At 42.6% G+C, this 14,048-nt stretch overlaps 1 protein-coding gene across 7 annotated transcripts in view; it reads left to right on the top strand.

Annotated features, from left to right (window-relative positions):
- Nup188 (nucleoporin 188) overlaps window positions 1–14,048 on the top strand; it is a 59,244-nt gene that overhangs the window by 5,226 nt on the left and 39,970 nt on the right. For 2 of the 7 annotated variants that reach the window (XM_076568996.1, XM_076568995.1), the window contains exons 1-8: window positions 412–635; window positions 5,459–5,513; window positions 7,755–7,828; window positions 9,742–9,826; window positions 9,951–10,031; window positions 10,832–10,876; window positions 12,884–12,976; window positions 13,103–13,222. In XM_076568996.1, the coding sequence (XP_076425111.1) occupies window positions 583–635; window positions 5,459–5,513; window positions 7,755–7,828; window positions 9,742–9,826; window positions 9,951–10,031; window positions 10,832–10,876; window positions 12,884–12,976; window positions 13,103–13,222 (606 nt within the window). In that variant the 5' untranslated portion in view covers window positions 412–582. Of the gene's footprint in view, window positions 1–411; window positions 636–5,458; window positions 5,514–7,754; window positions 7,829–9,741; window positions 9,827–9,950; window positions 10,032–10,831; window positions 10,877–12,883; window positions 12,977–13,102; window positions 13,223–14,048 lie in introns of those variants that run through there. The other 5 variants (XM_006983416.4, XM_042274961.2, XM_076568998.1 and 2 more) reach the window with 3 other exon arrangements.

The following is a 14,048-nucleotide window of genomic DNA, read 5'->3' as shown; positions in this document are numbered from 1 at the left end:
TTTTCTATGATTGTCAATACTCATTTTCTTTGCTTTTTTCAGCACCTAAGCACCTTTTTAAGCATATTGTTCCTTTTAAGAGGTTTTCTGTGTCTGGACCTGGCTTTACTAAGTTCCTGCAACGTGTTCTCTGACTGCATGAGACAATTTCTCTCCCACTGCCCACAAGACAGAATTTCTCTGTGTAACAAACAGCCCTGGCTGTCTTGGAACTCACTCTGTCTACCAGGCTGACCTTAAATTCACAGAGATCTGCTGCCTCTGCCTCTGCCTCCCAGGTGTTGGGGCTAAAGGCATGCCCCACCACCTCCCAGCTTGTGAGACACATCTTAAACTGCTAGGCAGCAGCTAGGCCTTGCTCTGTGTGGCTCCAGCGCTGACTCCACACCCCTTTGTTCCCTGGGTGCCTAGCCTCATGCTTGTGGGTACGGGCAGGAGCCTCGATTACCACCCTGGTGCTGGGAAGTTGCTGAGCCACTTTCTGGAATCCCTGCAAGCAGCAGCTGTTGGAGAGGCCGAAGGCCCAGAAGGCACATGTGGCTGCTCCAGTTGGCTTGACTTCTCAGTCTGTGTGGTCATGCCATGCATTGGACACCAAAGGTTGTAGTATTTTCATCAGGACCACCAATTTGCAAGTAAGGACACAGAGAATTACGATTAATTATAAAAACTCAGGTTTAACTTAGGCTTGTTCCTAACTAGTTTTGTTTGTTTGTTTGTTTTGAGACAGGGTTTCTCTGTAGTTTTAGTGGCTGTCTTGGATCTCTGTAGACTCACAGAGATCCACTTGGCTCTGCCTCCCAAGTGCTGGGATTAAAGGTGTGCACCACTGCTGCCCAGCTCTAACTAGTTCTTATAACTTAACCCATATTTTTAATCTATATTCTTCCATGAGGCTTGTTTACCTCACCTCCATACTGCCCATCCTCCTGAGTCTGGTGACTCTGCCTTTTTTGTTCCCAGAGTTCTCTTGCTGCCTGGAAGTCCTGCCTATACTATTCCTGCCTAGCTATTGGCCATTCAGCTTTTTAATTACACCAGCCACAGCAATACATCTTCACACAGGGTGAGAATATCCCATGACAGAGATGGTTCACTGGTTAAGAGTACCGGCTGTTCTTGCAGAGGACCAAGGTTTGATTCCTAGCATCTACATTGATGCTCATAACTGTTTGTAACTCCAGTTCCAGGGGATCCAACACATGTTTCTGGCCTCCTTGGACATTGCATGCAAGTAGTACATAGGTATACATGCAGACTAAACACCCATACATGTCAATAAAAATAACAATAAATGACACCCCCCCCACACACACACACACCAAAGAAGAAACAAGATAAAAAAGAACACAAAACCTTTTCATTTGATTGAAAAGGTAAAGGCCAGGTGTGGTGGTACACAACTTTAATCCCAGCACTCAGGAGATAGAGGCAGGCAGATTTCTGTGAGTTCAAGGCCAGCCTGGTCTACAGAGTGAGTTCCAGGACAGTCAGGGCTACACAGAGAAACCCTGTCTTGAAATCCCTCTTCCCAAAAAAAGTAAAGAAGAAAGAAAGTTTATTAAACGTTGTTATTTTTGAGACCAGCTCTCTCTCTCCTGCCTCTCTCACCCAAGTACTGGGATCACAGATGTACAGGCCCAGCCATACATCATTTTTGACACCTAATAAAGTGATCATAATATAATACGGTTTTTCTAGTTGGGAATATTTTGTCCTGTTTTTCCTTTTCATGTTTGTTTTTTATTTTCTATTTAGCTTAAGAAATAGTTAGAAAAATTACATATACTTAGAACATACAACATATTTTTAGATCTATATATGTCAAGCAAAACAATATATTTCCCTGAGAATTTTTATTTCTTCCCCTCCCCTCTTCTGTCTCTCTTGGTAGAGTCTTACTTTGTAGCCTAAGCCAGCCTTGAGCTTGAACTTGCCTCAGCTTGCTGAGTGTTGCGATTACAGACATTTGCTATTGTGCTTAGCCTGAGAATTTTATTTTTTAATTTATTTAAAAAAGTTCTTGGGTTGGAAATTTAGCTCAGTGATAGAGTGCTTGCCTAGCAAGCGCAAGGCCCTGGGTTCGATCCTCAGCTCAAAAAAAAAAAAAAAAATTCTTAAGTTGGGCTGTGGTGGTGCACACCTTTAATCCCAGCACTTGGGAGACAGAGGCAGGTGGATCTCTGAGTTTGAAGTCAGCCTGGTGTACAGAGCAAGTTCCAGGATGGCCAGGGCTACAGAGAGAAACCCCTCTTCAAAAAAATTTAAAAAATTAATTTGTGTATGTATATGTCTGTGTGTCACCATGTGATGTGCATCTATGGAAGCCAAAAGTCAGTGTTGAATCTCCTGAACCTGGAGTTACAGGCGGTTGTGAGCTGCTTGACATGGATGCTGGTAAACCGACTCCGGCTCTGGAAGAGCCGTAAGCACTCTTAACTGTGGGACCATCACTCCAGCTCCTCCTTTTTTCTATTACACGGTTATGTGTATACCAGGCTGTCCTTGAACTTGTTATGTAGCTGAGGATGTCCCAGAACTCCTGATCTCTCTGCCTCCAGTCCTAGGATCATAGGTGTGGTGCCACCTAGTCTGGTTATGTGGTGCTGGGACTGGAACCAAGGGCTTGTGATTGCTAGACAAGCACTTTGTTCATTGAGCTACAATTCCTGCTGCCGAGAATTAGAATTTTCAAAGAAACACTGGACCCACAGCCTCATGTGTAGTGAGCAAGTCTTTCTCTTGTCCCTCCAGCCAGCTCCCAAATAATAATATGGAGACTTATTATTTATGAAAGCTCTGCCTTTAGCTTAGGCTTGTCTTAACTAGCTCTTAAAAGTTAAGTTAACCCATTTTTTTTCCAATAATTTATTTAATTTTATTTTATGTGCATTGATGTGAGGGTGTCAGATCTACTGGAACTGGAGTTGCAGACAGCTGTGAGCTGCCATGTGGGCGCTGGGAATTGAACCTGGTTCCTCTGGAATAGCAGCCAGTGCTCTTAGCCACTGTGCCGTCTCTCCAGCCCCAAGTTAACCCATTTCTATTTATCTACATTCTATCATGTACCTCTCTTCCATCTTGTACCTCCTGTTTCCTCTCTGTGGCTCCTGGCTTCTTTTTTTTTCTCAGAGTTCTCTCTGCCAATAAGTCCTGCCTATACCTCCTGCCTAGCTATTGACTGTTCAGCTTTTTTTTCCCCTGAGACAGGGTTTCTCTGTGTAGCTTTGTGCCTTTCCTGGAACTCACTTTGTAGCTCAGGCTGGCCTCGAACTCACAGAGATCCACCTGGCTCTGCCTCCCGAGTGCTGGGATTAAAGGTGTGCGCCACCACCACCCGGCGACTGTTCAGCTTTTTATTACACCAGTCACAGCAAATACATCTTTACATAGAGTACAAATATCCCCCGATACTTATGCATACTAGACATACAGCAGTTGCCACTTTTAAATAAAGCCCTAGCTTTTTACATTTGCCAGTTCAGGCTTGTCAAGTAAGTAAGACAAAGTATAAGTATGCCTTGACAAAAGGCATGATAACTTTCAAAACATCACCAAATTTCTTTAGTGACCTTGTCTCAGTGTTATTATTTGAGGCTGGTTTATTTTCAGCATAAAGAGAAACATTTTTTCCAATAACTGGGTCTAATCTCCTAATTACTTTCTGAATTGTGAGTGTTATCCTGTTATGAGAAAAAGATTAGAGGGGTTGCAGTGTGCTGGTGTGGGAGTTAGCAGCTGTGGATTTAATGGAATTGAACTTGTTTTCTTAGAAGCATTATCTGTTAGGAAAGATTTGTAATTTTCAGGTGTGTTTAAGACTCTTTGCTGGGAAAATCCTGAATGAGAGCCTTTGGCAAATATGGCTCTAATACTTTGTGTTTTAGTCTTTCCAGTTTATTTTTTTCTCTTGAGTCTGTCTGTAGGGTGTATCTGTGCATAAATGCATGTTCACATGTATGTAGACAGGTGGGTATGTGTGGAGCCCCTAGGCTGACTGGAGCTTCTTTGATGTAGAATCAGAGTTGAATCCAGATGCATCAATATGGCATGTCTCGATAAGCCAGCTTGCTCTAGGCATCCTTTGTCTCTGCCATCTAAATGCTGGAATTAGAGGTATCTGCTGTGTGTGTGTGTGTGTGTGTGTGTGTGTGTGTGTGTGTGTGTGTGTGTGTGAGAGAGAGAGAGAGAGAGAGAGAGAGAGAGAGAGACAGAGAGACAGAGAGACAGAGAGAGAATGTGAATGATCGCTCCAGAAAGAAAGAGACAGAGACAGAGAGTATGTGAATGATCGCTCCAGCCCTTTGATTTTGTTTTTGAGCTAAATTCTCCTGTTTCCCAAGGTGACTGACTTTAAACTTGGTACTTGTAATATGGCTTTAACTTCTCTACCTCACAAGTGCTGGGATTATAGGTGTTTATGTAGTACTAGGATCAAACCTGAGGCCTTGTGCATGCCAGGTAAGCACTCTACCGCTTGAGCTACATCTCCATCTCTTAGAAACCCTTTGAAAATACAATTATTTATTTATCTTATGGGTATGTATGAATATGAAGGTCAGAGGACACCTGGAGTTGTTTCTCTTTCATCATATGGATTTGGTATTGACAAGGCTTGGCAGCAAGCACTCACTGAACCATCTCACCAGCCCCTTGTTTTCGTTTCTGAAGATAGGGTCTCATGTAGCTCAGGATGGCCTTGAACTCCATGGGATTAGATGTCTTTTTCTTTATTTTATTTTTTTTTTAAATATACATTGGTATGAGGATGTCAGATCTCCTGGAACTAGAGTTACAGACAGTGTGAGCTTCCATGTAGGTGCTGGGAATTGAGCCCAGGTTTTCTGCAAGAGCAGTCAGTGCTCTTAACCTCTAAGCCATTTCTCCAGCCCCTGGAGGTCTGTATTTTATATACTGTGTGTGATTTGAAATTTGAAATATGAGACCTTGTCTCAAAAAGCCAACTAATAAGAAAAATAATAATTTTAAAATCCTTTGTTCTTACATTTTTTTAAAGATTTATTTTATTTATCGTGTGTGTTTGTTATGTCTGCATGTATGCCTGCACACCAGAAGAGGGTACCAGATCTCATTACAGATGGTTGTGAGCCACCATGTGGTTGCTGGGAATTGAACTCAGGACCTCTAGAAAAGTAGACAGAGCTCTTAACCTCTGAACCATCTCTCCAGCCCCCTTGTTCTTACATTTTATGTTTACTCTGAATATCAAATTTCTTTTTTTCTGAGACAGGGTTTCTCTCTGTAGCCTTGGCTGTCCTGGAACTCACTCTGTAGACCAGGCTGGCCTTGAACTCAAAGAGATCCATCTTCCTCTGCTTCCTGAGTGCTGGGATTAAAGACATGCATCACCACTGCCTGGCTGAATATCAAATTTCTTTAACTTTTTTTTTTTTTTTTCTTAAAAGAGCAAAGTTATATCTGCTTTCTCATTTTTCAGGAGCAGTAGAGAACTATGGACAATTCTACTTGGAAGGTCAGCTCTTAGAGAACTGGTGAGTGATGGTGTTCTTGAGCGATTTTTAGGGTTTTTTATAGTGTTTATTACAAAAAACCAAAACCAGAAAAACCCCTAATGGAGACTTGTCTTGTTGTGTAGCTACTGACATTTTCTGACTTTTTTTTTTCAAGACAGGGTTTCTCTGTGTAGTTTTGGTGCCTGTCCTGGATCTCGCTCTATAGACCAGGCTGGCCTCAAACTCACAGAGATCCACCTGACTCTGCCTCCTGGTATTGTAGGCGTGTGCCACCACCGCCCGGCTACTGACATTTTCTAAGTCAGCCACGTTGTTCGCTCTTCTGTAAAGATGCCTAGGCCACTGTGAGGTTGCCTCGATTGGGCTGCAGAGAGTCCCTGCTGCTCAGGTGGAGAAGGGCTGTCAGGCCTCCGTCTCGTGCTTTCTTTTCTCTGTTGGCCTTCAGCTTCTAGTTCATAGAGCTGTGAGTTCTCAAATGTTTTCAAATGTATGATCAGAGAAGGGTAGCAGACATCATGTTGGTCCTTTGGCTTCTCACCCTTTGAGGAATGTTCTGATGACAATCGATTACTATTTATTTATTTATTTATTTTTATTTATTTATTTATTTATTTATTTATTTATTTATATTTATTATGAACACAGAAGAGGGTGCCAGATCTCATTTCAGATGGTTGTGAGCCACCATGTGGGTGCTGGGAATTGAACTCAGGACCTCTGGAAGAGCAGTCGGTGCTCTTAACCTCTGAGCCATCTCTCCAGCCCTCGATTACTATTTTTATTATATAGAACAGAGTATTACACCTATCTTAGAATCTAATATTATGCCTTCATCTGATAATTGTGCTTTTAGAATGAATCTTTAGAGAAGGTCATCTTAGAAAATGTTGGGTGCTCAAAGTACTCTGGCACAGCATTCTACTACAGCTTGGCCATGGTGCACACTCCGGTAACTCCAGCACCCCAGAGGCTGACGGGTGGATGGCCTCAAGTTAGGACCAGCTAACTACATAGTGAGACTGTCTGAAAAACCAAAACCAAATCATTAGAACTGGGCAAATGTTTGTTTGAGGGGCTACCTTCTTTTTACAAACGATTTACTTATTTTTATTTCATGTGTGTGAGTGTTTTGCTTGCATGTATGTGAATATACAGCATGCATAACTGGTTCCCAAGGAGCCCAGAAGAGGGCGTTTGATACCCTGGAACTGAAGTTACACGGAGTTGGTTACCATGTGGGTACTGGGAACTGACCTTGGTCTTCTGCAGTCGCACTAAGAGCTTTTAGCCATTTCTCCAGCCCCTTGAGTGGCTACCTTAATCTAGGTGTGTGGTGTTTTTATTTGTAAATTTGTTACAATAACGTGATTTTACTTATTCATTTGTTTGTTCATTTATTTATTTATTTTCTTTTTTTTGAAACAGAATTTCTTTGTGTAATAGCCTTAGCTATCCTGGAATTTGATTTATTGACTAGGCTGGCCAAACTCACAGAGACCGGCCTGCTTCTGCCTCCTGAGTGCTGTGATTAAAGGCGTGCGCCAACATCCAGCTTATTTTTTCATTTTTAAAATGATTTATTTTTATGTGCGTTGGTGTTTTGCCTTCTTGTATGTCTGTATGAGGGTGTCAGATTCCCTAAAACTGGAGTTAAAATTGTGAGCTGTCATGTAGGTGCTGGAATTGAACCTGGGTTCTCTAGAAGAGCAGCCAGTGCTCTTAACTGCTGAGCTATCTATCTCTTCAGCCCTGTGAAATGATTTTATTACACAGAGAGAGGGGAAATACAAAAAGACTTAGGTGTATCTAGCATTAAAATGAATGAATGAATGCCAGAAATGGTGTGTTATTTAGTAAAATATGCAATCATTTTCATAAATGATGCTATAGTATTAATCAAAGAAAAGATTACAGAATTCTGTACTCACAATGCTTTAAACCAGTGGTTCTCAACCTTCCTAATGCTGCTACCCTTTAATATAGTTCATCATGTTGTGGTGACTCCCAAACCATAAAGTTATTTTCATTGCTACTTCGTAACTAATTTTGTGACTGTTATGAATTGTATCATAAACATCTATATTTTCCAGTGGTCTTAGGTGACCCTGTAAAAGGGTCATTTCAACCCAAAAGGGGTCTTGACCCATAGGTTGGCTGCGGCGGGAACATTAGAAAAGATAGAGAGGAGAACACAAGGTGTAGTGTGATCCTGAAGTCTGATCTAGGATGCATTTGTGTAATTGCTTTGTTCTTTTGCAGAATCAGATTGAGGCGGAACTGAATAAATACTGGCAGCGGTTGTTAGAAGGGCTTTCTTACTACAAACCTCCCAGGTATGGCTATTCTGTTTGTCTAGTGATGCCATTTTCCCAAGGACTTTAGCATGAATGAAACTTCCCTGTGTGCTTTTTAAATTGCTGGACTAGTAAATGAGCGAGAATGCAGTTTGGATATAAGCAGGATGCGTCCAGCACATTTTCCTGTCTGTTGAAGAAAGGGTAATTACCCTTCATAGTGATCCAGTTGTCCTTTTCTTTTTTTCCTCTTTCTCTCGAGACAGGATTTCTCTGTGTATCCCTGGCTGTCCAGGAACTTACTCTGTAGATCAGGCTGGCCTAGAACTTAGATTTGCCTGTCTTTGCCTCCCGAGTGCTGGGACTTTAGTGTGCCACCACTGCTCAGCTGTTCAATCTTCACAGTGACCCTTTTTACTGCTTGTCTTCTCCACTGTCCACTGGAGAAAATGATACATTCATGCAAAGAATACGAGCACTATGCAAGTATCTGCAAGTTCCTGGTTCCAGGGGATCTGCTGCCCTCTTCTGGCCTTTGGTGGCAACAGACACATATGCAGGCAAAACACCTAGACATACAGTAAAAATAAAGGCTAAACTTTAAAAAGAGAGAAAGAAATGACTTTCTGTAATGACATGGGATTTGAAGTCTCATAAAATTTTTTTTTTTTTTTTTTTTTGAGAGAGGGTCTTACTATTTGTTCTGGCTGTCCTGGAGGTCACTATGTAGATTAGGCTGACCTCAAACTTAAATATATCTGCTTGCCTCTGCCTCACACATGCTGGGATTAAAGGCATGTGCCATCATACCCAGCTAAACCTTAAAAAACAAAACAACAAAACAAAAACAAAAATTAAACTCTGGACTTTATTGACATTTAACCTTTTTTTGTTTAAATTCTGGGATTGAACTGAAGAGCCTTTCATCACATGCACTCTACCAACTGGCCTACATCCTAGTCCCAAATGTCCTCTGCTTGTCCTGTAATCCAGTCCAGGGCAGTGTGTAGCATTTACCTGTCATGTCTCCTTTGGACTCAACTGTAACTGTATCTCAATTTTTCCTGGGTTTCTTAACCTTGAGCAGTTTTGAGAAGACTAGGGGTGTATTTTACACAGTGTCCTCACCTTGGACTTGTCTTGTGTTTTTCTCGTTATGGACTTGAGGTGCAGGCTTTTTGAGAGAAATACCATTCTTTTGTTTTTTTTTCGAGACAGGGTTTCTCTGTGTAGTTTTGGTGCCTGTCCTGGATCTCGTTCTGTAGACTAGGCTGGCCTTGAACTCACAGAGATCCTCCTGGCTGTGCCTCCAAGTGCTGGGATTAAAGGCATGCACCACCACCGCCTGGCGCGAAATACCATTCTTTTTTTTTTTTTCTTTTTTAAAGATTTATTTATTTATTATGTATACAGCATGTATGACTGCAGGTCAGAAGAGGGCACCAGATCTCATTACAGATGGTTGTGAGCCACCATGTGGTTGCTGGGAATTGAACTCAGGACCTCTGGAAGAGCAGTCAGTGCTCTTAACCTCTGAGCCATCTCTCCAGCCTGTGAAATACCATTCTTATTACATCATTTCAGAGTGTATGTACTAGACCCATAGAACACATGGTAATGTTACCCTTGGTCGCTTCACTGAGGAGTTCAAGGAAGAGGAAAATGTCTGACACCGACCTCTGGCCTCCACATATACTGCCTACCACATGTTTAAAAAAAATGTAGCTTAATAGATCTATGAATAACATTATTGTAACTAGTTTATAATGGACATACATGATTTTGTTACATAGGCAAAGCCAGCTCTGTGTTATAAAGTCTAGACATGAATGTGTGTGTATTTTATAGACACTAAAGGAAAAAGAAGGCCAGTACTAAAGTGTCATTGAGTGTTTATTTTGTACCCTTGGGGTCATTGTGAATGAGGAAGTAACTCATTGCTTTTCTCATAGTTCAAGTTCAGCTGAAAGAGTGAAAGCTAATAAAGATGTAGCGTCACCACTGAAGGAACTGGGCTTGCGAATCAGCAAGTTCTTGGTGAGTGAAAGTTAGTACGGGGTCAGTTTATGCTGTGTGTGTGCCTGTGGCTTCATTATTAACGGTGTTAATAAGAACTCTAAGCTTCGGCAGCTGTTGCTCACTTACGACTTCTGGGCTTTAGGGTCTTGATGAAGAGCAGAGTGTGCAGTTACTGCAGTGCTACCTTCAGGAGGACTACAGGGGCACTCGGGACTCACTAAAGGTTTGTGCTCTGCCCAGCTCCCATCCACCTTTCTTCTTGGAGAGTTTGGGCCCTGGCCCTTTACAGAAGAGATTATGAGATACATAGGTGCTAGTCAAGACTTTATTTATTTATTGTTTTCTCAAGGCAGAGTTTCTCTGTGTAGCCCTGCCTGTCCTGGAACTCACTCTGTAGACCAGGCTAGCCTCGAACTCACAGAGATCCGCCTGCTTCTGCCTCCTGAGTGCTGTGATTAAAGGCATGCATCACCACTGCCCAGCTGAGGCAAGACTTTTAGTGATTTATTTTTATTTTATGTGCATTGGTGTTTTGTCTGCCTATATGTCTGTGTGAGGGTGTCTGATCCTCTGTAACTGGAACTACAGACAGTTGTAAGCCACCTTGTGGGTGCTGGGAACTGAACCCAGGTCCTCTGGAAGAGCAGCCAGTGCTTTTAACTGCTGATTCCCCTCTCCAGCCCCGAGGCAAAACTTCCAAAGGCTGGAGAGAGAGCCCAGTGTGTGTTTAAGCTGACACCTGTCTTCATTCTTGCAGTGCTTGAAATGTCAAAGAATTGCATATAGATGAGAGATCTAAGAGAGCACCCCGGCTGCTCAACTTTAATTTATCTATAAAGAGACAGACCAGAGAAGAGGGAAAGGATTGGAGCATCAGTTTGGTTAGACATGGCTTCAACATGAGGTAGAAATGCTTACAGAAACGAAATAGATGGGTAGTCACAAAGGGTGTGGTGCATCTTTTTCTTTGCCAGTTGAATTCTGCCTGTAAGACAGCCTCTTGACTGCTCTGTTTTCCTTCAGACGGTCCTGCAAGATGAGAGGCAGAGCCAGGCCTTAACCCTGAAGGTAAGCAGTAGTTGCTGTTTCATTCTTTGGTCGACAGTTGTGTGACAGCTCCTAGACCCTGTTTTCCTGACTATTCCTGCCTTTTCTGTTTTTTTGAGACAGGATCTTACTGTGGTATTACTGGCTGGCCTGGAATTCACTATGTAGCCCAGGCTGGCCTAGAACTCACAGAGATCCGCCTGCTTCTGTCTCCTCAGTACTGGGTAATGAAGGCGTGTGGCAGCACATCCACCCTTTTGGCTAAGTTTTTAGGTCTTAGCTGAGGCCTCTTAGCCATAGACCCAGTTGAGGAGTTTTTCCCAGAGTTTCTTCTTCTGCTGGTGCTGACAACTCATTCATAGATGACTCTTCTCTAAGGCTCAATTAACTTGGTATTTTTGGGGAGAGAAATGTGCTGGTGATTAACTCAGAGCCTCAAGGGTGCTAGGCAAGCATTCCACCACCGATTCCCACTCTCAGTCCTTTTAGATTCAATTCAGCAGGGTTAGTTTATATCCCCGTACTCCTTGCCTTTTCTACAGCCTTCTCATTTCGGGTCTATCCTGTGGATTTGACTGCTGGAGTAGTTTCCTGTTGATACTCAGTGCAGCTTAAGTCCATTGGTTGTATGTGGTTAGAGCATGTAGACCTGGTAGTTGTACATTTGTTTCATGTATTTGACTGCCAATTTGTGACTTTGATGCCAAAGGCCCTCTGAGAACTCATGCTAGAAAATAGTTTTGGAAATTTGTTTAGATTATTAATAATAATTCCTTTTATCTTCCATGGCTTATTTCTTGGCTTTTGCCTTTTTTTTTTCTTCATGGAGGGGTGTTGTGGAATATTACTTTAACCATGTAAAGATGTGTTACATTTATTTATGTTGCAGAATATTACTTTATGTAAAGGTGTGCTGCATTTGTTTATGTTGCATTTGTTTAACTATGTAAAGATGTGTTACATTTGTTTATGCTGCATTTGTTTAATTATGTAAAGATGTGTTGCTGTTTTGCCTTGCCTGCCTAAGGCAGCAGATTGGTCTGATAAAAAGCTGAACAGCCAATGGCTGGGCAGAAGAGGGATAGGCGGGGCTGGCGGGCAGAGAATAAGTAGGAGGAGGAATCTAGGCTCCAGAGAGAAAAGAGAACCAGGGAGAAAGAGAGGGAGATGCCTGGGGCCAGGCAGCCATGAAAGAAACAGGAAAGTAGGACAATGAAACAGGTTAAATCAAGTTATAAGAGCTGGTGGGACGAGCCTGAGATAAGGCTCTGTGTCATGATCTGGGGCTGGCAGCATGAGAAGGCCTGCTGCAGAGGGTACAGCTTTAGTCAGTGTGTTTGCATTTCTGTGATTGCTGACACTCATCAGGTTTTTCCGTTCGTGTTTAGAAATGGTTTGTAGGACCTGGAGGTGGCTCAGTGGTTAAGAGCACTTGCTGCTCTTTCAGAGGACCCAAGTTGGGTTCCTTGAACACACATGGCAGCTCACAAATACCTATAACTCCAGCTCTAGGGCATTCATTGCTCTCCTTTTTCCTCTGGCCTTGGTAGGCACCCGTACATAAGTGATATACATATACATGCACACAAAGAGAAATAGAATGAAATGAATTTTAAATATTTATTTATTGTGTATACCTTCATAGCAAGTGTGCAGAGGTCAGAGGACAGCTTGTGGGAGTCGGTTCTCTTCTTCCTCCCTGGGGGTCCTGGAGACTGAACTGAGTGTCTTTACCCAGTGAGCCATCTTTCCTGTCCTTCCCTCACATTTCTGAAGGAACTGATTATCAGCAGCTGTAAAGTTGAGGCTTCTTTTTTTAAATTTTTTTTATTTTTCGAGACAGAGTTTCTCTGTGTAACAGTCCTGGCTGACCTGGAACTCGCTTTGTAGACCAGGATGGCCTCTAACTTCACCTGTCTCTGCATCCCAAGTGCTGGGATTAAAGGTGTGTGCCACCACTGCCCAGCTGAGTCTTCTTTTTGCAAGAGTAAGAAACTGATTTTGAAATTTTGTGTTTCTTCCTCCTAGATCGCAGATTATTATTATGAAGAAAGAACCTGCATTCTTCGTTGTGTCTTACATCTTCTGACGTATTTCCAAGATGAGCGGCATCCCTACAGGGTGAGCCAGCTTGCTTTTCTTTGTCCTCTCTATCCCCTGTCCTTCAGATTTAAATAACTTCATGTCACTTGTAGTCATTTGAATGTCTTTATTCTACACGTGCCTCACTGCACTCTCATTTGTAAGGCTGAGTACGCAGACTGTGTTGACAAACTGGAGAAGGAACTGGTCTTCAAATACAGACGGCAGTTTGAGGAGCTGTACCGAATGGAAGCGCCGACCTGGGAGACGCATGGCAATCTAATGGTATGTAGTGCTTGCACTCACCTGTAGCTCAGCAGAATGACATGCCTTGTTCTGGGAGCCCTAGTAGAGTTACACAGATGAACACGTGAGTGGGTTCTTCAGAGCAGAGGGAATGTGTCAGAACAAAACATTGACGAACGGTCCCTAGTTCTGAACCTTTTCCTTGGTCCATTTTGTCTTTTTCTTATCCTTTTCTTTCCTCATTCATGTTAGGATTTGGGGGGGGTGGTGGAGGAAGGAGACAAGGTCTTACTCTGTAGCCCAATCCAGGCTGGCCTGGACCTCCTAGTAGCCCCCTGCCTTGGCTTCCCAGGAAGAAATAATTTCTTTCTGGCCTTTTTTTTTTTTCTTTTTTTTGAGACAAGGTTTCTCTGTGTAGCCCTGGCTGTCCTGGAACTCACTCTGTAGACCAGGCTGACCTCAAACTCACAGCCTGCCTTTTCCTCCCAGATGCTGGAATTAAAGGAGTGTGCCACTACCACCTGGCTAGCTCTAATTTCTGTATGATCATTTCCTCCTACTATGTATAATCCTAGTCTGATGATTTTATCCTAAATTTCCAAACTAACTAGCTTCTAGACTGTAGTGTCACCTCTTTTTGCCTTTGTTCACAGACAGAATTTCACATAGGCTCAAACTCCCTACATAGCCAGGGCTGGTCTTGAACTCCTAATATTTCTGTTCCCACCGCCCAAGTGCTGGAATTACAGGCACCACCACATCAAGATACTTTGTTTGTTTGTTTGTTTGTTTGTTTAGAAAGCAATGCATTAACATTAAAACATGTCTGGCTAAGTGTGTTATTCAGTGCTAGAAACTTTCCCAA

Source organism: Peromyscus maniculatus, chromosome 4 (genome assembly GCF_049852395.1).
Source record: "Peromyscus maniculatus bairdii isolate BWxNUB_F1_BW_parent chromosome 4, HU_Pman_BW_mat_3.1, whole genome shotgun sequence".
Taxonomy (NCBI): domain Eukaryota; kingdom Metazoa; phylum Chordata; class Mammalia; order Rodentia; family Cricetidae; genus Peromyscus; species Peromyscus maniculatus.
This window is presented reverse-complemented; position numbering and strand designations above follow the sequence as displayed.